The 22,610-nt window shown below is 39.5% G+C and overlaps 1 protein-coding gene across 6 annotated transcripts in view; it reads right to left on the bottom strand.

Annotated features, from left to right (window-relative positions):
* The window catches only part of LOC128704191 (non-structural maintenance of chromosomes element 3 homolog), a 58,942-nt gene that overhangs the window by 8,757 nt on the left and 27,575 nt on the right, over positions 1-22,610 (bottom strand). For all 6 annotated transcript variants that reach the window (XM_070091907.1, XM_070091906.1, XM_070091903.1 and 3 more), the window contains exon 6: positions 783-877. In XM_070091907.1, coding sequence (XP_069948008.1) covers positions 783-877 — 95 coding nt within the window. The remainder of the gene's footprint in view (positions 1-782; positions 878-22,610) is intronic.

The raw sequence follows: 22,610 nt of genomic DNA, 5'->3' as shown, positions 1-22,610 counted from the left end.
TATTTCAAACCAAGGTAGGGTGACCCAAAGCAGGAAATGTTCATCAATCAGTCAATAGCTGTATTATCACAAGTGAAAGGACAACACAATTCGAATGACCCTCTGAGCAGCAACATACCCATCTCTCAGAGTGCAGGCACAGTACTTACCACCTCCAGAACATAACGCTAATCAGTTTTCCTGAATTCCTTCATAAAATACTATCATTCTCAAACTCCAACATCACACCAAATCTCAAAAACTACCTGTTCTCACTCATTTGAATCTAACACACGGGGTAGCTGGAATTATACGTGCTGATGAGTGTGAACAAAGTAACATTATGAAGGGAATCAATGAAATCAATTAGCCAGATATGAGTATTGGAGGTAGGAAGAACAGAATGGTGTATACACTCTGAAAAATAGATAGGGATGGTGCAGTTCTGAGGGGTTATTTGAACCGTGATGTCTGTGCAGGTCTGGAGAGAAAACAGAATGAGTGAAGGTGAACATGTTTCCTTGTTTGGGTCCTCTTGCCTGGATGGAAAATGTGAAAAAAAAAAAAAAAAAAAAGGGCCCTGTAGCACCTACTTTTGGCGTTCTATGTTTTCAGTGGTTTTTCAACTGAGCCATCGTTCCACCCACCGGTGATTATCGCCGGCAGGTAAAACATAATAAACAATGGCTCAATTTGAAGCCAATGAAATGTGGAACACTGAAAAGAAGGTGATGTGTATGCAGGGTCCTACTGTACATGCAGGCATACACAAATACAAATGATGCCATACAGTATAATCTCACCTGATTTATGAGTTTTGAGACATTGCCATAAACAGGATGTGCATCTCTGGAAGTCAAATCAATGCCAAGTTTTCTAAGATATTCCCTCATAGAACCTGAAAATGCAATTAACTGATGTTAAGCAAGATATATACACTAAATACCATACAAAATATTTTAAAAGACACCCTTATACAGCACATCAGACTTAAACTAATGAGGTGTGCTAAATAACCACCATAAGTTCTCAACCTCTAAGAAAGGGAAAACTGTCTGAAAGTTTGATTAATCATGTGAGCTGTGCTAATATAAATTTTTCAACATGCTGGGTGTCTCCCACCAAGGCAGGGTGACACAAAAGAACACTTTCACCATCATTCACACACAAAAAAAAATTCATACATCTTTCCAGTACCTCCAACTCCCCTATTATGCTTTTAACTGTCAAATCCATTTGTTTCTGAGGCTTTCTTAAGCTATTTATCTCACCCCAAAATTTGTTCTTATTCTCAAAAAAAATTGTTGACAGCACCTCACCAACTATCATTTGCTCTCCTTTTGTACATACACACTTTTATGTATACACATTCATCTGAGTTTTCTTTGATTTTTTCTTAATAGTTCTTGTTCTTATTATTTTTCTTTCATATCCCTACTTCTACTTACACTTACGTCACACTACACATACATGTACATGTTTATTTATACACACTCATCTGAGCTTTCTTTGATTTTATCTTAATAGTTCTTGTTCTTATTACTTTTCCTTTTATATCCATGGGGAAGTGGAATAACAATCTTTCCTCCATAAGCCATGTGTGTTGTAAAAGTCAACTAAAATGCCGGGAACAATGAGGTAGTAACCCCTTTTCCTGTAATAATTACTAAAGAATAATAAGAAGAAAATTGTCAAAGTGGGATGTCTGAATGTGCCTGGATGCTGCGTGAATGATAAAGATGATTGTGGATGTTATGAATGAGAGGCTGGATGTCCTGGCTTTAAGTGAAACAAAGCTGAAGGAGGTGGGAGAGTTTCAGTGGAGAGAAATAAATGGGATTACGTCAGGGGTTTCAAATAGAGTTAGAGCTAAAGAAGGAGTAGCAATAATGTTGAAGGATAGGCTATGGCAGAAAAAGAGGGACTATAAATGTATTAATTCAAGGATTATGTGGAGTAAAAAAGGTTGGATGTGAAAAGTGGGTTACAGTAAACATATATGCACCTGGAGAAGAGAAGTATAGAGGAGAGAGAGAGATTTTGGGAAATGTTGAGTGAATGCGTGAGGAGTTTTGAATCAAGTGCGAGAGTACTTGAGGTTGGGGATTTCAATGCTAAAGTGGGTAAAAAGTTGTGGAGGGAGTAGTAGGTAAATTTGGGGTGCCAGGGGTAAATGAAAATGGGGAGCCTTTAACCCTTTGACTGTTTACGTCATATATATACGTCTTATGCGCCACTGTTTCTGATGTATTTATACGCGTAAATTCCAGTGGCTTCAAATCAAGCAGGAGAAAGCTGGTAGGCCCACATGTGAGAGAATGGGGTCTGTGTGGTCCGTGTGAACTACATAAAAAAAATCCTGCAGCACGCAGTGCTAATAAGAAAAAAAAAACTGTTTTTTTGGATTAAAATGCCGACTTTGAGGTGTATTTTCTTATAGTATTTATCGTTGTATTCCCGTTTTCATGGTCTCAAGTGATAAAATGGAAAACATATTATAGAAATAGAGATGATTTTCATTACTTTCATGATGAAAACAACCTTGAAATTGAGCTCAAAGTAGCCGAAATGTTCGATTTTACCAATGTTCAGGAGTAAGCAAATTACACCACATGTCTAATACACATCAACTGGAGAATCTAATATTCTTTCACTAGTGCACTAATATTATTTATATCATTTTTACAATAATGCATTAGTCTGCATAACAGTAAATTTTGTATTTTTTTGTATGAATAAAAAATCAATATAGAAAGTAAAAGTAATATAAGAGGGGCCTAGAGACATGACTAATGAACAGAGGATATGTTATTTTAGTGCCAAGAATGTCTACATTATTTATTTTGGACCCTATTTTGAAATTGGCATCTTTTTTAATTTGTGTGAAATTGGCCAAATTGCCAATTTCTGACCACTTTATTGGGTAGTTCAAATCGGTAAATGGGCAGTTTCTTGTACTCAACTGATAGAAAAAAATGGAGTTCTAAAGAAATAGCTATGAGTTTGGTCAACTGGAACAACGGAATTGGCCAAAAACAGGGCTCAAAGTCAGAGAAATTGCCGATGCGTATATGTCGCCGAGACCGGTAATTTCGCGGGAGCGTAATTCCGTGAGTTTTCGACCAAATTTCGAACTTTTGGTGTCATTACCATCGGGAAAAGATTCTCTATCATTTCATAAGATTTTTTTTTTCCGAAAACTTTTGCGACATAGAATGACAGTTTCAGAAAGGGGCTTGCGACAGTCAAAAGGTTAATTGAGCTATGCATAGAAAGAGGTTTGGTAATAAGTAATACATATTTTATGAAAAGAGGATAAATATATATACAAGGTATGACATAGCACGTAATGAAAGTAGTTTGTTAGATTATGTATTGGTGGATAAAAGGTTGATGGGTAGGCTCCAGGATGTACACATTTATAGAGGAGTAACTGACATATCGGATCATTATTTAGTTGTAGCTACAGTTACAGTAAGAGGCAGATGGGACAAGAGGAAAATGCCAACAAGTAAGAGGGAGGTGAAAGTGTATGAACTAAGGGAGGAGGAAGTTCAGGTGAGATATAAACAACTATTGGCAGAAAGGTGGTCTGGTGTAAGTATGAGCAGTGGGGGGGGGGGGGGGTTGAAGAGGGTTGGAATAGTTTTAAAACTGCAGTATTAGAATGTGGGGCAGAAGCTTGTGGTTATAGGAGGGTGGGTGCAGGAGGAAAGAGGAGTGATTGGTAGAATGATGAAGTAAAGGGTGAGATAAAAGAGAAAAAGGTAGCTTATGAGAGGTTTTTACCAGGTAGTAGGTTGGTAGACAGCAACCACCCAGGGAAGTACTACCGTCCTGCCAGATGACTGTGAAACAGAAACCTGTAACTGTTTTGCATGATGGTAGGATTGCTGGTTTCTTTTTCTGTCTCATAAACACGCTAGATAACAGGGATATCTTGCTACTCCTACTTACACTTTGGTCACACTTCACAGACATGCACATGCATATATATATACATACATCTAGGTTTTTCTCCCTTTTTCTAAATAGCTCTTGTTCTTCCTTATTTCTTCTATTGTCCACGAAGAAGTGGAAAAGAATCTTTCCTCCGTAAGCCATGCGTGTCGTATGAGGCAACTAAAGTGCCGGGAGCAATGGGCTAGTAACCCCTTCTCCTGTAGACATTTACTAAAAAAGAGAAGAAGAAAAACTTTATAAAACTGGGATGCTTGAATGTGCGTGGATGTGGTGCGGATGGCAAGAAACAGATGATTGCTGATGTTATGAATGAAAAGAAGTTGGATGTCCTGGCCCTAAGCGAAACAAAGCTGAAGGGGGTAGGGGAGTTTCGGTGGGGGGAAATAAATGGGATTAAATCTGGAGTATCTGAGAGAGTTAGAGCAAAGGAAGGGGTAGCAGTAATGTTGAAGGATCAGTTATGGAAGGAGAAGAGAGAATATGAATGTGTAAATTCAAGAATTATGTGGATTAAAGTAAAGGTTGGATGTGAAAAGTGGGTCATAATAAGTGTGTATGCACCTGGAGAAGAGAGGAATGTAGAGGAGAGAGAGAGATTTTGGGAGATGTTAAGTGAATGTATAGGAGCCTTTGAACCAAGTGAGAGAGTCATTGTGGTAGGGGATCTGAATGCTAAAGTAGGAGAAACTTTTAGAGAGGGTGTGGTAGGTAAGTTTGGGGTGCCAGGTGTAAATGATAATGGAAGCCCTTTGATTGATCTTTGTATAGAGAGGGGTTTAGTTATAGGTAATACATATTTTAAGAAAAAGAGGATAAATAAGTATACAAGATATGATGTAGGGCGAAATGACAGTAGTTTGTTGGATTATGTATTGGTAGATAAAAGACTGTTGAGTAGACTTCAGGATGTACATGTTTATAGAGGGGCCACACATATATCAGATCACTTTCTAGTTGTAGCTACACTGAGAATAAAAGGTAGATGGGATACAAGGAGAATAGAAGCATCAGGGAAGAGAGAGGTGAAGGTTTATAAACTAAAAGAGGAGGCAGTTAGGGTAAGATATAAACAGCTATTGGAGGATAGATGGGCTAATGAGAGCATAGGAAATGGGATCGAAGAGGTATGGGGTAGGTTTAAAAATGAAGTGTTAAGCAGAAGTTTGTGGTTACAGGAAAGTGGGTGCGGGAGGGAAGAGGAGCGATTGGTGGAATGATGATGTAAAGAGAGTAGTAAGGGAGAAAAAGATAGCATATGAGAAGTTTTTACAAAGTAGAAGTGATGCAAGGAGGGAAGAGTATATGGAGAAAAAGAGAGAGGTTAAGAGAGTGGTGAAACAATGTAAAAAAAGAGCAAATGAGAGAGTGGGTGAAATGTTATCAACAAATTTTGTTGAAAATAAGAAAAAGTTTTGGAGTGAGATTAACAAGTTAAGGAAGCCTAGAGAACAAATGGATTTGTCAGTTAAAAATAGGAGAGGAGAGTTATTAAATGGAGAATTAGAGGTATTGGGAAGATGGAGGGAATATTTTGAGGAATTGCTAAATGTCGATGAAGATAGAGAAGCTGTGATTTCGTGTATAGGGCAAGGAGGAACAACATCTTGTAGGAGTGAGGAAGAGCCAGTTGTGAGTGTGGGGGAAGTTCGTGAGGCAGTAGGTAAAATGAAAGGGGGTAAGGCAGCCGGGATTGATGGGATAAAGATAGAAATGTTAAAAGCAGGTGGGGATATAGTTTTGGAGTGGTTGGTGCAATTATTTAATAAATGTATGGAAGAGGGTAAGGTACCTAGGGATTGGCAGAGAGCATGCATAGTTCCTTTGTATAAAGGCAAAGGGGACAAAAGAGAGTGCAAAAATTATAGGGGGATAAGTCTGTTGAGTATACCTGGTAAAGTGTATGGTAGAGTTATTATTGAAAGAATTAAGAGTAAGACTGAGAATAGGATAGCAGATGAACAAGGAGGCTTTAGGAAAGGTAGGGGGTGTGTGGACCAGGTGTTTACAGTGAAACATATAAGTGAACAGTATTTAGATAAGGCTAAAGAGGTCTTTGTGGCATTTATGGATTTTGAAAAGGTGTATGACAGGGTGGATAGGGGGGCAATGTGGCAGATGTTGCAGGTGTATGGTGTAGGAGGTAGGTTACTGAAAGGAGTGAAGAGTTTTTATGAGGATAGTGAGGCTCAAGTTAGAGTATGTAGGAAAGAGGGAAATTATTTCCCAGTAAAAGTAGGCCTTAGACAAGGATGTGTGATGTCACCGTGGTTGTTTAATATATTTATAGATGGGGTTGTAAGAGAAGTAAATGCGAGGGTCTTGGCAAGAGGTGTGGAGTTAAAAGATAAAGAATCACACATAAAGTGGGAGTTGTCACAGTTGCTCTTTGCTGATGACACTGTGCTCTTGGGAGATTCTGAAGAGAAGTTGCAGAGATTGGTGGATGAATTTGGTAGGGTGTGCAAAAGAAGAAAATTAAAAGTGAATACAGGAAAGAGTAAGGTTATGAGGATAACAAAAAGATTAGGTGATGAAAGATTGGATATCAGATTGGAGGGAGAGAGTATGGAGGAGGTGAATGTATTCAGATATTTGGGAGTGGACGTGTCAGCAGATGGGTCTATGAAAGATGAGGTGAATCATAGAATTGATGAGGGGAAAAGGGTGAGCGGTGCACTTAGGAGTCTGTGGAGACAAAGAACTTTGTCCTTGGAGGCAAAGAGGGGAATGTATGAGAGTTTAGTTTTACCAACGCTCTTATATGGGTGTGAAGCATGGGTGATGAATGTTGCAGCGAGGAGAAGGCTGGAGGCAGTGGAGATGTCATGTCTGAGGGCAATGTGTGGTGTGAATATAATGCAGAGAATTCGTAGTTTGGAAGTTAGGAGGAGGTGCGGGATTACCAAAACTGTTGTCCAGAGGGCTGAAGAAGGGTTGTTGAGGTGGTTCGGACATGTAGAGAGAATGGAGCGAAACAGAGTGACTTCAAGAGTGTATCAGTCTGTAGTGGAAGGAAGGTGGGGTAGGGGTCGGCCTAGGATAGGTTGGAGGGAGGGGGTAAAGGAGGTTTTGTGTGCGAGGGGCTTGGACTTCCAGCAGGCATGCGTGAGCGTGTTTGATAGGAGTGAATGGAGACAAATGGTTTTTAATACTTGACGTGCTGTTGGAGTGTGAGCAAAGTAACATTTATGAAGGGGTTCAGGGAAACCAGCAGGCCGGACTTGAGTCCTGGAGATGGGAAGTACAGTGCCTGCACTCTGAAGGAGGGGTGTTAATGCTGCAGTTTAAAAACTGTAGTGTAAAGCACCCTTCTGGCAAGACAGTGATGGAGTGAATGATGGTGAAAGTTTTTCTTTTTTGGGCCACCCTGCCTTGGTGGGAATCAGCCAGTGTGATAAAAAAAAAAAAAGTGTTATAAGAAGAGCAGTGTATATGGAGAGTAAAAGAAAGGTGAAGAGAGTGGTGAGAGTGTGCAAAGGAGAGCAGATGATAGTGGGAGAGGCACTGTCAAGAAATTTTAATGAAAACAATAATAAATTTTAGAGATAAACAAATTAAGAAAGCCTAGTTAACAAATGGATTTGTTAGTTAAAAACAGAGTAGGGGAGTTAGTAGATGGGAAGCTGGAGGTATTGGGTAGATGGTGGGAATATTTTGAGGAACTTTTAAATGTTGACGAAGAAAGAGAGATGGTCATTTCATGCACTGGCCAGGGAGGTATAACATCTTTTAGGAGTGAACAAGAGCAGGATGTGAGTGTGGGGGGAGGTGCGTGAGGCATTATGTAGAATGAAAGGGGGTAAAGCAGGAGGAACTGATGAGATCATGACAGAAATGTTAAAAGTAGGAAGGGATATAGTGCTGAAGTGGTTGGTATTTTTGTTTAATAAATATATGGAAATTAGGAGAAGGTGTGTAGTTAATAAAAGTATTAGTCAGAGGGCTGAAGAGGGGTTGTTGAGGTGGTTTGGTCATTTAGAGAGAATGGATCAAAGCAGAATGACATGGAGAGCGTATAAATCTGTAGAGGAAGGAAGGTGGGGTAGGGGTCGTCCTCGAAAAGGTTGGAAGGAAGGGGTAAGGGAGGTTTTGTGGGTGAGGGGCTTGGACTTCCAGCAGGCATGCATGAGCATGTTCGATAGGAGTGAATGGAGACGAATGGTATTTGGGACCTGACGATCTGTTGGAGTGTGAGCAGGGTAATATTTAGTGAAGGGATTCAGGGAAACCGGTTATTTTTATATAGCTGGACCTGAGTCCTGGAAATGGGAAGTACAATGCCTGCACTCTAAAGAAGGGGTTCGGGATATTAGCAGTTTCGAGGGATATGTTGTGTATCTTTATACGTATATGCTTCTAAACTGTTGTGTTCTCAGCACTTCTGCAAAAACAGTGATTATGTGTGAGTGAGGTGAAAGTGTTGAATGATGATGAAAGTATTTTCTTTTTGGGGATTTTCTTTCTTTTTGGGTCACCCTGCCTAGGTGGGAGATGGCCGACTTGTTAAAAAAAAAAAAAATGTATGGAAGAGGGGAAGGTACCTAGGGATTGGCGGAGAGCATGTATAGTTCTTTTATATAAAGGGAAGGAGGACAAGAGAGACTAAAAATTATGGGGGAAGAAGTTTACTGAGTATACCAGGAAAAGTGTATGGTAGGGGTATTATTGAAAGAATTAGAGATAAGACAGAGAGTAGAACTGCAGACAAACAAGGAGGCTTTAGAGTGGGTAGGGGATGTATAGATAAAGTGTTTACATTGAAGCATATATGTGAACAGTATTTAGATAAAGGTAGGGAAGTTTTCATTGCATTTATGGTTTTAGAAAAGGCATATGATATAGTGGATAGGGGAGAAATATGGCAGATGTTGCAAGTATATGGAATAGGTAGTACGTTACTAAATGTTGTAAAGAGTTTTTATGAGGACAGTGAGGCTCAGGTTAGGGTGTGTAGAAGAGAGGGAGATTTCTTCCCGGTAAAAGTAGGTCTTAACCCTTTGAGGGTTTCGGACGTACTAGTACGTCTTACGCGCAGGGGGTTTCGACGTACTAGTACGCATAAATTCTAGCGCCGTCAAATCTCGCGGGAAAAGGCTGGTAGGCCTCCATATGAAAGAATGGGTCTATGTGGTCAGTGTGCACGGTATAAAAAAAATCCTGCAGCACACAGTGTGTGAGGAAAAAGTAGGTGTAAGTGGGGTTAAGGTTGTTCGGGCAACCAGGAACCATTAGCGAGTTACGTTGCGCCCCCCCCCCTCTGGCAGGCTGGGGCAAAACTAGTTCCTGGTGTCCGATTTGTTAAAGTTTCTACTCCTGGTAATATTGACCTTACCTGGTGTGGATTGAAGTTTGGAGAGTCACTTCACCTCCACTCTTCTCCTAATCAGGTAGGGTGATCTACCAGGAGTATTACTGTTTGTTCTTTTCTAGTGTTTGCTGGTTACCAGTAATGATTTTGGCATTTATCATTCTTTTCAATTCTTAAATGTTATATTATCATAACTATGGGTAACCAGTTTATTTTCTTTTATTTACCAGCTCTGTTCCTGGCGTGGTCTTCCAGGATAGACGCCAGATAAAGGAGCAAGACGTGTGTTAATAATACTTATTAACATTATTCTACAACTACCGGCCCTTACCTATTCTACTTGTGCTCCATCCAAGTGGTAGGAGATTCCAGAACATCGGATTACCATCTGCCCAGGATAACCTACATAAATAACATCAGAGGAACTATCTAGGGCCATACCTACTCCTACCCAACTACAAGAACTGAAGACCATTTTTTTTTATTATTTAAATTTTAAGTAAAATTCTCAAAAATCATTTTTCTTGTTTTTCCTAAATCATTTCTTTATTTATTTATTTTTCCATTAATTTCTTTTGTTCAGTTGGAAGGCGTTCCACTGACAATGGCGACCTTGCCAGGATCCGACTCTTGAAGCAACATCGTCCTGATGGTTCAACTGGTTGTGAGTATAACATTTAAGATGGAAAAGGGTGAGTTAGTTGAGGTGTCAAGTCATTACTGGTAGTCTGGTTGACTTACCGTTGTTTGGTTCTAAGGTTCGGTTTAGAAGTTTACCTATTTGTTGGACCTGGGGAACTTTGATAATAACCCCTCCTGTGTGAACCGTGTGTATTTTGCTTAGTGAAGGCTGTTGAGCCCACAAGTGTATTCTTCCAGGGAGAAATATTTATTTCATTTTCTACTTTGGGAAGTTTAAAGTGTGCGGACTGTGTCCCTCTTTTGTAACAGACCTTACTGTTAATTTTAATTGTCAGTTGAAGTTGGGTGCTTAATATTTCTTTTTACAAGATGGATTCTTTAGATTTCTGGTTGAAAGCTGGAAAGGAAATGGGATTTACTGGACAAAGCCTTGATAGTTACATTACTGCTAAAATGGCTATTGAAGAGAAAAAGGAACAGGAAAGACTAGCTCGAGAAGAGAAAAAGGAACAGGAAAGACTAGCTCGGGAGGATAAAATCGAACAGGAAAGGATAGCTAGAGAAGATAGAGTTCAGGCAAGAGAGGTAGCCTTCAAAATGAAGGAAATTGAGTTAGAACAATCAAGATTGGAATTAGAAGCCAAGAAGGTAGAACTATCTAAGCAGAAAATAGATGAAGGGGTACTGGAATACCCTTCCCAAGAACCTAATATTAGGATGCCACAAATACCACCTTTCTCAGAACAAGATGACATAGCGGCATATATTACTAGATTCGAGAGTACTGCTACTCTCTGTGACTGGCCAGTAGATTCTTGGGCTACTAGGCTTGGCTTACTACTGTCAGGTTCGGCATTAAACGTCTATTCCACTCTACCCTCTGATGTTATTTCTAGTTATAGCCTGCTGAAGAAAGCTATACTACAGGCTTTCAAAAAAACTACTCATCATTACAGGTCGGAGTTTAGACACATTAAAATAACTCCTCATCAAAATTACATGCAATTCTTAACAACACTTTTCAGATTATTTGATTCGTGGATTGATAGTGCTGAGGTTGACCACGATTTCGAATCTTTACGAGACCTGATGGTAAGAGATCAATTCCTTTCTTCTGTAAACTCTGACTTACGAATATTCATTAAAGAACGTAACGTTCATACGGCTGCAGAAATGGCACAAGCTGCTGATATATATGCGTGCGCTCATAATAACTACCCTAAAGAGCGTAGCAGATATAAGCCTGTTGTGCCTAAGCAATCTGAGGGATCCAAACCCTCCGTACCTAAGAATTCCACGGCCTTCACAGTAAAGTGTTTCAACTGTAATGAGTGGGGTCATAGAAGACCCGACTGTCCTAGAAAAAAAGGTGAAAATGTCGGTAAATGTTTCACTGAATCAAACATAAACGCACCTTTTAGTGAAGGTACAGTCAATGGTATGAATGTGTCAACCATTCTTAGAGACACTGGATGTTCCTGTATTGTTATCTCAAGTAAGCTCTTCCCTAACCTAGATTCTTCACGTTATAAGTCCACTAAGTTAACTGACTATTTAGGAAGAAGCGATTCTTTTCCAACAGTCAGATGTTTTGTTAGGTGCAAATGGTTCTCAGGATGGGTAGATGCCGTAGTTGCCCCGATAACCTCGTGTTCTGTTTTGGTTGGGAACATACAAGGGGCTGCTTTCCCATCTGAGAAGGACTGTTTGGAATTTGGAGTTTCCAAGGAAAGGTTGGAACCTAATATCTCTGTTTCTTCACAGATAGTTCCAGATGAGATTCAGTTGGATAACCTAAATCAGAGAGCTGATGGATACAAAACTCCGGTAACACCTTTAGTAAGTCAGTCACTTGACCTGGACAACGCAGACACCAGTGGGAAACTACGTGTGGCACAATCTATACAACAACTAGACTCGATTAACGTCGTTACCAGAGCTCAGTCTAAGGTAAAACCTATCCACCCATTAGTTCTTTCCAAAGGAAAGCCAATCGAGCTGTCTCATATAGATTTAGAGGGTCTTCAAAAGACTTGTCCTTCCTTAGAGGAATCTCGGAAGTTAGCTTTAAATGGCAAGGTGACCCAGAGAAAGAAATTTTCTTACAAGTTTGAGTTCAAACACGATCTTTTGTACAAGACTATAGTGTCTGCGGACAAGCCCAATGACGTTGGTCGAAGCCTGTTAGTCATTCCGCAGGATTGCCGTGAAACTATTTTAAAGATTTCTCATGACTTGCCAGTCTCTGGCCATTTTTCACATAGGAAGACCTATAATAAAATCAAGGACCTATATTTCTGGCCTAGCATGTCCTCCGACATCTATAAGTACTGCAGATCATGTCACGTATGTCAACTTTCCACGCAGAAGGGTAGAACTAGGAGAGTTCCTATGGTAAAGATGCCAATTTTCTCAGTCCCTTTTGCAAGGGTTGCAGTAGATATAGTTGGTCCTATCACACCTCGCTCATCAGGAGGTCATAAATATATTTTAACTATGATTGACTACGCGTCCAGCTTCCCAGAGGCGGTACCCTTAAAATCCATTACGTCCATAGAAGTCGCAGAAGCCTTATTTTCTATTTTTTCACGTGTAGGTATACCTCGTGAAATTCTGTCGGATAAAGGGGCTCAATTCACTTCAGAATTAATGGAACACGTTTATCAACTTGTGGGTGTTAAACCTCTTTTCACTACACCTTACCATCCGATGTGTAACGGAAGAGTGGAGCGACAACATGCCATCCTAAAGACAATACTAAAAAAACTATGTATTCTTAAACCAACGGACTGGCATAGATTTTTACCATGTGCTCTTTTCGCAATGCGCGAGATTCCAAGTGATTCCCTTGGTTATTCCCCTTTTGAATTGCTTTATGGGAGACAAGCTCGTGGTCCACTATCTATTTTGAATGAACTTTGGTCCAAAGATATCAAACCTGAGGTTCAAAACAGCTATCAGTTTCTTTTAGATCTAAGGGAAAGGTTGGAAGAAACCTCCGATTTGGTCAGTAAAAACCTAGAGATGTCTATGGAAACGTACAAGACCTATTTTGACCATAAAAGCTCCAAGCGTACGTTTAATGTTGGTGATGAAGTTTTAGTTCTCCTACCTGACAAATCCAACAAATTGCTAATTACCTGGCGCGGACCGTATAAAGTAGTGAAGGTCTGCAATAAGGTAGATTATATCTTGGATGTCAAGGGTAGAGAGAGAATGTATCACGTCAATATTTTGAAACGGTACCATAGAAGAGAAGTTAATCTTTGCGTAAATGCCTTTGACGAAGATACTTCTTCTTTCAGCTTGGATACAAGTGGTGATTCGTACGAATGTAGAGTTTGTATTATAGATGACGAGTCTTTTACAGAATCGAAGGAACTACTGGATATCTTAACGCATGATCCCTCACCAAAGAAGTCAAATGTCAACATTAACAACGACTTGTCAAATAAACAAAAGTCTCAAGTAAGTGCCTTAGTAAATTCATTTTCTGACGTATTCACAGAGGTACCAGGACTTACCACCACTATTGTACACAAGATTGAATTGTCGGATCATGAACCAGTAAAGCGGAAAATCTACCCTGTTCCCGTTCACTTACGGAAAACTTTTGATAATGAGGTTGACAAACTATTTAACTTAAACATCATAGAACCTTCGAAATCAGCTTTCTGTTCACCAGTTGTTATGGTTAAGAAACCCGATAATTCTTACCGACTGGCACAAGATTTTCGTTATTTGAATACTATAACTAAATGGGATGCAGAACCCATGCCAGTAATTGATCATGACTTGTATAAATTCCATGACTGCAAATTCTTCTCGGAATTAGACATCTCACAAGCATACCATCAAGTGCCATTACACCCAGACTCTAAACCATACACTGCTTTCCCTACTCATAGAGGTCTAATGCAATACCGCACAATGCCTTTCGGCTTGGTTACCGCGTGTGCCACGTATATTAGGCTTATGAGAATAGTTCTTTCTGATCTAAAGAATGTATCAGTGTATTTTGATAATATTTATATCATGACAAATATCTGGGAAGACCATCTAAATACACTAGCGCTTGTTTTGAAAAGACTAAGAACTCATGGCCTTACAGTTAAACCACAAAAGTGCTTTCTTGGCTATCATAAGGTACAATACCTCGGGTTCATTATCTCTGATAACAACTTTTCACCACTTCCAAATAAGACCAAAGCTGTTTTAGAAAGTACGTTCCCTGCTACCAAAAAGTTATTAAGAAGTTTCCTTGGATCTGTAAACTTCTATAGAAATTTCGTACCAAATCTAAGTAGCTTAACTTCAGTTCTTACAGACTATTTGAAAAAGGGTGTCAAGGAACCTCTTAGTTGTTCTGAGGAAGCCAACCAAAGTTTCGAAGAAATTAAGAGTATATTTTCAAACCCCCCTGTCCTAAAATTGCCAGATATTAATAAAATATTTTGTCTCCGAACAGATGCCTCCCATTCTGGACTCGGGGCTGTACTACTTCAATATTATGAGGAGACACCTTTCCCAGTATCTTTCGCCAGTAAGAAGCTTCTGCCCAGAGAAGAAAGATATTCCACTGTGGAGAAAGAATGTTATGCTTTAGTATGGGGTATAAGTAGATTTAAATACTACCTATACGGTAAACCCTTTGTGCTTGAAACAGATCACAAGCCACTGATGTACTTGGAAAACTTTAAAGGGTCAAATAGCAGACTCTTGAGATGGGCTCTGGCTATTCAGCCCTATAAGTTTAAAGTCGTTTATATTTCTGGCTCGGAAAACCACTTTTCAGATTGGCTGAGCCGAGGTTGTATTTAGTTCTTTTCCCTCTGTTCGTTGACTTACTGACTCCGTCCATAAGTTTTGGAAGGGGGTATTGTGAGGGAAAAGTAGGTGTAAGTGGGGTTAAGGTTGTTCGGGCAACCAGGAACCATTAGCGAGTTACGTTGCGCCCCCCCCCCCTCTGGCGGGCTGGGGCAAAACTAGTTCCTGGTGTCCGATTTGTTAAAGTTTCTACTCCTGGTAATATTGACCTTACCTGGTGTGGATTGAAGTTTGGAGAGTCACTTCACCTCCACTCTTCTCCTAATCAGGTAGGGTGATCTACCAGGAGTATTACTGTTTGTTCTTTTCTAGTGTTTGCTGGTTACCAGTAATGATTTTGGCATTTATCATTCTTTTCAATTCTTAAATGTTATATTATCATAACTATGGGTAACCAGTTTATTTTCTTTTATTTACCAGCTCTGTTCCTGGCGTGGTCTTCCAGGATAGACGCCAGATAAAGGAGCAAGACGTGTGTTAATAATACTTATTAACATTATTCTACAACTACCGGCCCTTACCTATTCTACTTGTGCTCCATCCAAGTGGTAGGAGATTCCAGAACATCGGATTACCATCTGCCCAGGATAACCTACATAAATAACATCAGAGGAACTATCTAGGGCCATACCTACTCCTACCCAACTACAAGAACTGAAGACCATTTTTTTTTATTATTTAAATTTTAAGTAAAATTCTCAAAAATCATTTTTCTTGTTTTTCCTAAATCATTTCTTTATTTATTTATTTTTCCATTAATTTCTTTTGTTCAGTTGGAAGGCGTTCCACTGACACAGTGCATAATGAGAAAAAAAAACTGACCGTTTTTTTTGGAATAAAACAGCGACTTTGCACTGTATTTTTGTATGGTATTTATTGTTGTATTCTAGTTTTCTTGGTCTCATTTTATAGAATGAAAGGCATCTCACAGAAATTGAGATGATTTTGACTGGTTTTACAATGAAAAGTACCTTGAAATTGAGCTCAAAGTAGCAGAAATGTTCGATTTTTACAAAAGTTCAAAAGTAAACCAATCATGCCAAGCGTCCAATACACGTCAACTGGTGAGTCTAATATTCTTTCACAAGTGCGCCAATATGATTTATATAATTTTTTACACTAATGCAGTAGTATGCATAACAGTAAATCTTCTATTTTTTGTGAGAATAAAAATTCAAAGTGGAAAGCAAAAGAATGTAAGAGGGCCCTTGAGACGTGACTAATGAACAGAGGAAATGCCATTTTAGTGCCAGGAATGTATTTCTTGTTTGTTCTGGACCCTATTCGGAAATTGGCATTTTTTGAAATTTGTGTGAAATTGGCAAAATTGCTAAATTCTGACCACTGTATTGGATAGTTGAAAATGGTAAATGGGTGGTTTCTTGCACTTATTCAATAGAAAAAATGTAGTTCTAGCGAAATATTCATGTTTTTTGTCGACTAGTACAGAGGAATTGGCCGAAAATGGGGCTCAAATTGGGCAAAATCGCCGATGCGTAAACATCGCCGAGACCGCTAACTTCACGAGAGCATAATTCCGTAAGTTTTCCATCAAATCTCATAATTTTGGTGTCATTATGATCGGGAAAAGATTCTCTATCTTTTCATAAGAAAAAATTATTTTTTTTTTTTTAAATTTGGCCGACCCTGAGAACGAGTTTCTGAGAGGGCCTGTCGACCCTCAAAGGGTTAAACAGGGATGTGTAATGTCACCATGGATGTTTAATATATTTATAAATGGGGTTGTTAACCCTTTGACTGTTTCAGGCCCCTTTCTGAAACTGTCATTCTATGTCGCTCAATTTTTGAAAAAAAAAAAAAATTATTTTTTCTTATGAAATGATAATCTTTTCCCGATGGTAATGACACCAAAAGTTCGAAATTTGGTCGAAAAGTCATGGAATTATGCTCCCGCGAAGTTAGCGGTCTCGGCGACATATGCCTATCGGCGATTTCGCCGAATTTGAGCCCTATTTTCAGCCAATTCCATTCTTCCAGTTGACCAAACTCATAGCTATTTCTTTAGAACTCCATTTTATCTATCAGCTGAGTACAAGAAACCTCCCATTTACTAATTTGGACTACCCAATATGGTGGTCAGAAATTGGCAATTTGGCCAATTTCACGCAAACTAAAAAAGATGCCAATTTCAAAATAGGGTCCAGAATAAACAAGGTAGACATTCGTGGCACTAAAATAACATATGCTCTGTTCATTAGTCACATCTCTAGGCCCCTCTTATATTATTATTGCTTTCTATTTTGATTTTTTATTCATACAAAAAAATACAAAATTTACTGTTATGCAGACTACTGCATTATTGTAAAAATGGTATAAATAATATCAGTGCACTAGTGAAAGAATATTAGACTCCCCAGTTGACGTGTATTGGATGTGTGGTGTGATTTATTTACTCCTGAACATTGGCAAAAATCGAACATTTCCGCTACTTTGAGCTCAGTTTCAAGGTCGTTTTCATCGTCAAAGTAATGAAAATCATCTCTATTTCTGTAATATGTTTTCCATTTTATCACCTAAGACCATGAAAACGCGAATACAATGATAAATACTATACGAAAACACACCTCAAAGTCGGCGTTTTATTCCAAAAAAACGATCAGTTTTTTTTTCTCATTATGCAATGTGTGCTGCAGGATTTTTTTTATGTGGTGCACACTGACCACACAGACCCATTCTGTCACATGTGGGCCTACCAGCTTTCTCCTGCTTGATTTGAAGCCGCTAGAATTATTGAGTATATATACGTCAGAAACATTGGCTCGTAAGACGTATTTATACGTCGAAAACAGTCAAAGGGTTAAAGAAGTATATGCTAGGGTGTTCGGGAGAGGGGTGGGATTAAATTATGGGAAATCAAACACAAAATGGGAGTTGACACATACTTTTTGCTGATGATACTGTGCTTATGGGTGGTTCTACAGAAAAGTTGCAAAGGTTAGTGGACGAGTTTAGGAGGGTGTGTAAAGGTAGAACGTTGAAAGTGAAAATAGATAAGAGTAAGGTGATGAGGGTATCAAATGATTTAGATAAAGAAAAACTGGATATCACATTGGAGAGAAGGCGTATGGAAAAAGTGAATGTTTTCAGATATTTGGGAGTTGATGTGTCAGTGGATGGGTTTATGAAGGAAGATGTTAACCATAGAACTGACGAGGGAAAAAAGGGGAGTGGTGCATCGAAGTAAATGTGGAGACAAAAAAACGTTATCAATGGAGGCAAAGAAAGGGGTAAAGGAGGTTTTGTGGGTGAGGGACTTGGACTTCCAACAAGCATGCATGAGTGTGTTAGATAGGAGTAAATGGAGACATATGGTTTTTGGGACCTGACGAGCTGTTGGAGTGTGAGCAGGGTAATATTTAGTGAAGAGATTCAGGGAAACCGGTTATTTTCATATAGCCGGACTTGAGCTCTGGAAATGGGAAGTACAATGCCTGCACTTTAAAGGAGGGGTTTGGGATACTGGAAGTTTGAAGGCATGTGTAATAGGACAGTATATATATACAGTGGACCCCCGCATAGCGAACTTAATCCGTGCAAGAGGGCTGGTCGTTATGCGAAATGTTCGCTATGCGAATTAATTTTCCCCATAAGAAATAATGGAAATAAAATTAATCCGTGCAAGACACCCAAAAGTATGAAAAAAATTTTTTTTTACCACAAAAAAATGTTAATTTTAGTACACACAAACTGAAAAAGGCATGCACAATTACATGACACTTACTTTTATTGAAGATCTGGTGATGATTGATGGGATGGGAGGAGGGGAGAGAGAGTGTTAGTGTTTAGAAGGGGAATCCCCTTCCATTAGGACTTGAGGTAGCATGTCCTTTTCCGGGGTTACTTCCCTTCTTCTTTTAATGCCACTAGGACCAGCTTCAGAGTCACTGGACCTCTGTCGCACAACAAATCTGTCCATAGAGCTCTGTACCTCCCGTTCCTTTACGATTTGTCTAAAATGGGCCATAACATTGTCATTGAAATAGTCACCAGCACGGCTTGCAACAGCTGTGTCAGGGTGATTTTCATCCATAAAGGTTTGCAGTTCAACCCACTGTGCACACATTTCCTTAATTTTTGAAGTAGGCACAATGGATTCCACAACTGGCATAGGCTTCTCAGGGTTAGCCCCAAACCCTTCAAAATCTTTCTTAATTTCCATACTAATTCTCACCCTTTTTACCACAGGGTTGGCACTAGAAGCTTTCTTGGGGCCCATGGTCACTTATTTTCCAGAAACAGCACCGAAAACACTGTAATAATACGAAATATTCCGAGTGTATGCTTGAATGTTACCGCGGAGGCTGGCTGGTAAACAATGGGACGGGCGGCACATGTGAGGCTGGCTGAGGCCGCACATTGGACGCGTCTCGGACGAAGGTCGCTGAGTGGGTTTTTGTCCACTATGCGGGGCAAAATTTTAGCGAACAAAGCGTTCGCTATGCGGATTGTTCGCTATGCAAGGCGTTCGCTATGCGGGGGTCCACTGTATATATAATTGGGGCCCTGATATTATATACTATAGGGAGTTTATTATATTGTTTCAGGTCACTTTTTATATTGTACCTTTATATATGCTTCTAAACTGTTGTATCTGGGCACCTCTGCAAAAACAGTGATTATGTGAGAGTGAGGTGAAAGTGAAGGGATTGGCGGAGAGCATGTATAGTCCCTTTATATAAAGGAAAAGGGGACAAAAGAGACTGTAAAAATTATAGAGGAATAAGTTTACTGAGTATACCAGGAAAAGTGTACGGTAGGGTTATAATTGAAAGAATTAGAGGTAAGACAGAATGTAGGATTGCGGATGAGCAAGGTGGTTTCAGAGTGGGTAGGGGATGTGTAGATCAAGTGTTTACATTGAAGCATATATGTGAACAGTATTTAGATAAAGGTAGGGAAGTTTTTATTGCATTTATGGATTTAGAAAAGGCATATGATAGAGTGGATAGAGGAGCAATGTGGCAGATGTTGCAAGTATATGGAATAGGTAGTAAGTTATTAAATGCTGTAAAGAGTTTTTATGAGGATAGTGAGGCTCAGGTTAGGGTGTGTAGAAGAGAGGGAGACTACTTCCCGGTAAAAGTAGGTCTTAGACAGGGATGTGTAATGTCACCATGGTTGTTTAATATATATATAGATGGGGTTGTAAAGGAAGTAAATGCTATGGTGTTCGGGAGAGGGGTGGGATTAAATTTTGGGGAATCAAATTCAAAATGGGAATTGACACAGTTACTTTTTGCTGATGATACTGTGCTTATGGGAGATTCTAAAGAAAAATTGCAAAGGTTAGTGGATGAGTTTGGGAATGTGTGTAAAGATAGAAAGTTGAAAGTGAACATAGAAAAGAGTAAGGTGATGAGGGTGTCAAATGATTTAGATAAAGAAAAATTGGATATCAAATTGGGGAGGAGGAGTATGGAAGAAGTGAATGTTTTCAGATACTTGGGAGTTGACGTGTCGGCGGATGGATTTATGAAGGATGAGGTTAATCATAGAATTGATAAGGGAAAAAAGGTGAGTGGTGCATTGAGGTATAAGTGGAGTCAAAAAACGTTATCTATGGAGGCAAAGAAGGGAATGTATGAAAGTATAGTAGTACCAACACTCTTATATGGGTGTGAAGCTTGGGTGGTAAATGCAGCAGCGAGGAGACGGTTGGAGGCAGTGGAGATGTCCTGTTTAAGGGCAATGTGTGGTGTAAATATTATGCAGAAAATTCGGAGTGTGGAAATTAGGAAAAGGTGTGGAGTTAATAAAAGTATTAGCCAGAGGGCAGAAGAGGGGTTGTTGAGGTGGTTTGGTCATTTAGAGAGAATGGATCAAAGTAGAATGACATGGAAAGCATATAAATCAATAGGGGAAGGAAGGCGGGGTAGGGGTCGTCCTCGAAAGGGTTGGAAAGAGGGGGTAAAGGAGGTTTTGTGGGCAAGGGGCTTGGACTTCCAGCAAGCGTGCATGAGTGCATTAGATAGGAGTGAATGGAGACGAATGGTACTTGGGACCTGACGATCTGTTGGAGTGTGAGCAGGGTAATATTTAGTGAAGGGATTCAGGGAAACCGGCTATTTTCATATAGTCGGACTTGAGTCCTGGAAATGGGAAGTACAATGCCTGCACTTTAAAGGAGGGGTTTGGGATATTGGCAGTTTGGAGGGATATGTTGTGTATCTTTATATGTGTATGCTTCTAAACTGTTGTATTCTGAGCACCTCTGCAAAAACAGTGATAATGTGCGAGTGTGATGAAAGTGTTGAATGATGATGAAAGTATTTTCTTTTTGGGGATTTTCTTTCTTTTTTGGGTCACCCTGCCTCGGTGGGAGACGGCCGACTTGTTGAAAAAAAAAAAAAATTCGTTTTGGTGATTTTCTTTCTTTTTGGGTCACCCTGCCTAGGTGGGAGACAGCCAACTTGTTGAACAAAAAATAAATAAAAATTGCTCAGTGTCTAAGGTTGTTTGTAGAGTTTTGCTGAAGTCACTCTTTCCATGTCATAACTTTTTTTTGTTCAAGTTCGAGGATTTTGTTCTCAGGGTTAGCTATCTTGGATTCTTGTTTTGCCAGTGATACATGGAGACTAACATTTTCAGCAGTTTGATAGGAGACGTATGATTTTAGGGCTTCAGGAATGTTGGTAAGACATGAGAGATCAGTAGGAATGCTGAAGCCTGGGAAGGAGGGTGAGTATGAAGAAGAGTCAGCCATGTTTGGAGTTATTGTTGTATAGCCCTGGGCATTGGTGGAGAAGGGGGGGGGGGGAACAGGGCACTGGTGTCCTGCTGGGTAGAGACTGGATAGTATATTCCTAGGTGTTTTATTGTTGCTCCTGGTGATGTTTTTTTCTGCGATTTGCTCTCATGGTATCACTGAGGTAATTGTTGTTGAAGTGTAGTTGCCTAACTCCATAATCCACTGGGCTAGTTGCAATCAGCCATATGTACCTTTATATGCCTGTACCTAACTGGGACTAGGATACCAACGGAAATGAGTCACTAGTTGCCTCCCTCGGGCTATCCTAGGTGGGTCACACATGTGCCTCTATATATGATAATTCATGTGACTATCCATGCGTGTCCCTACCCGAGTAAACCCAACTGCCTACCTACTTACTATTAATATTTATATATTATATCGATAATGTTGTTATCACTGATTGCAACCACTTAACATTGTGTACTTGTAAGTGTACAATATGCAAATATTCACGACAGATGTAACACAATTTCGGTGCATACACACTGGTAGAAAGTCACCAGAGCATCATGACACCCCATGGCATAATAAGCAATCCTGTGATTTTGTGTATTGACCGACCAGGTCAATAGCCATTTTAATAAACTCCTTAAAACGTTATTGATGAGAAAATGATGAATTAAAAATCTGTCAGCTAGTTAATCAAGACTCATAAACCAGGGTACAGCCTCTCCTCACTTAATAACGGAGTTCTGTTCCTAATACCACCTCCATCATTTATAAAATTTTTAATACAATTTTAACCCTTTCAGGGTCCAAGGCCCAAATCTGGAGTCACGCACCAGTGTCCAAGAATTTTCAAAAAAAAAATTTGTTATTTTTTCTTATGAAATCGTAGAGAATCTTTTTGTGAAGGTAATAAAACAAAAAGTACGAAATTTGGTGGAAAATTGACGAAATTATGCTCTCGCGAATTTTGATGTGTCAGCGATATTTACGAATCGGCGTTTTGCCGACTTTGACTCCCATTTTAGGCCAATTACATTATTCCAGTCAACCAAATTCTTAGCTATTTCACTAGTATTACTTCTATTCTATCGATTGAGCACAAGAAATCGCCAAGTCAACTGTTTCAACTACAAAATAAAGTGATCGGAAATTGTTAATTTGGCCAATTTA

Source organism: Cherax quadricarinatus, chromosome 37 (genome assembly GCF_038502225.1).
Source record: "Cherax quadricarinatus isolate ZL_2023a chromosome 37, ASM3850222v1, whole genome shotgun sequence".
NCBI lineage: Eukaryota > Metazoa > Arthropoda > Malacostraca > Decapoda > Parastacidae > Cherax > Cherax quadricarinatus.
The sequence above is the reverse complement of the archived record's forward strand: the minus strand, read 5'-3'. Positions and strand labels throughout refer to the sequence as shown.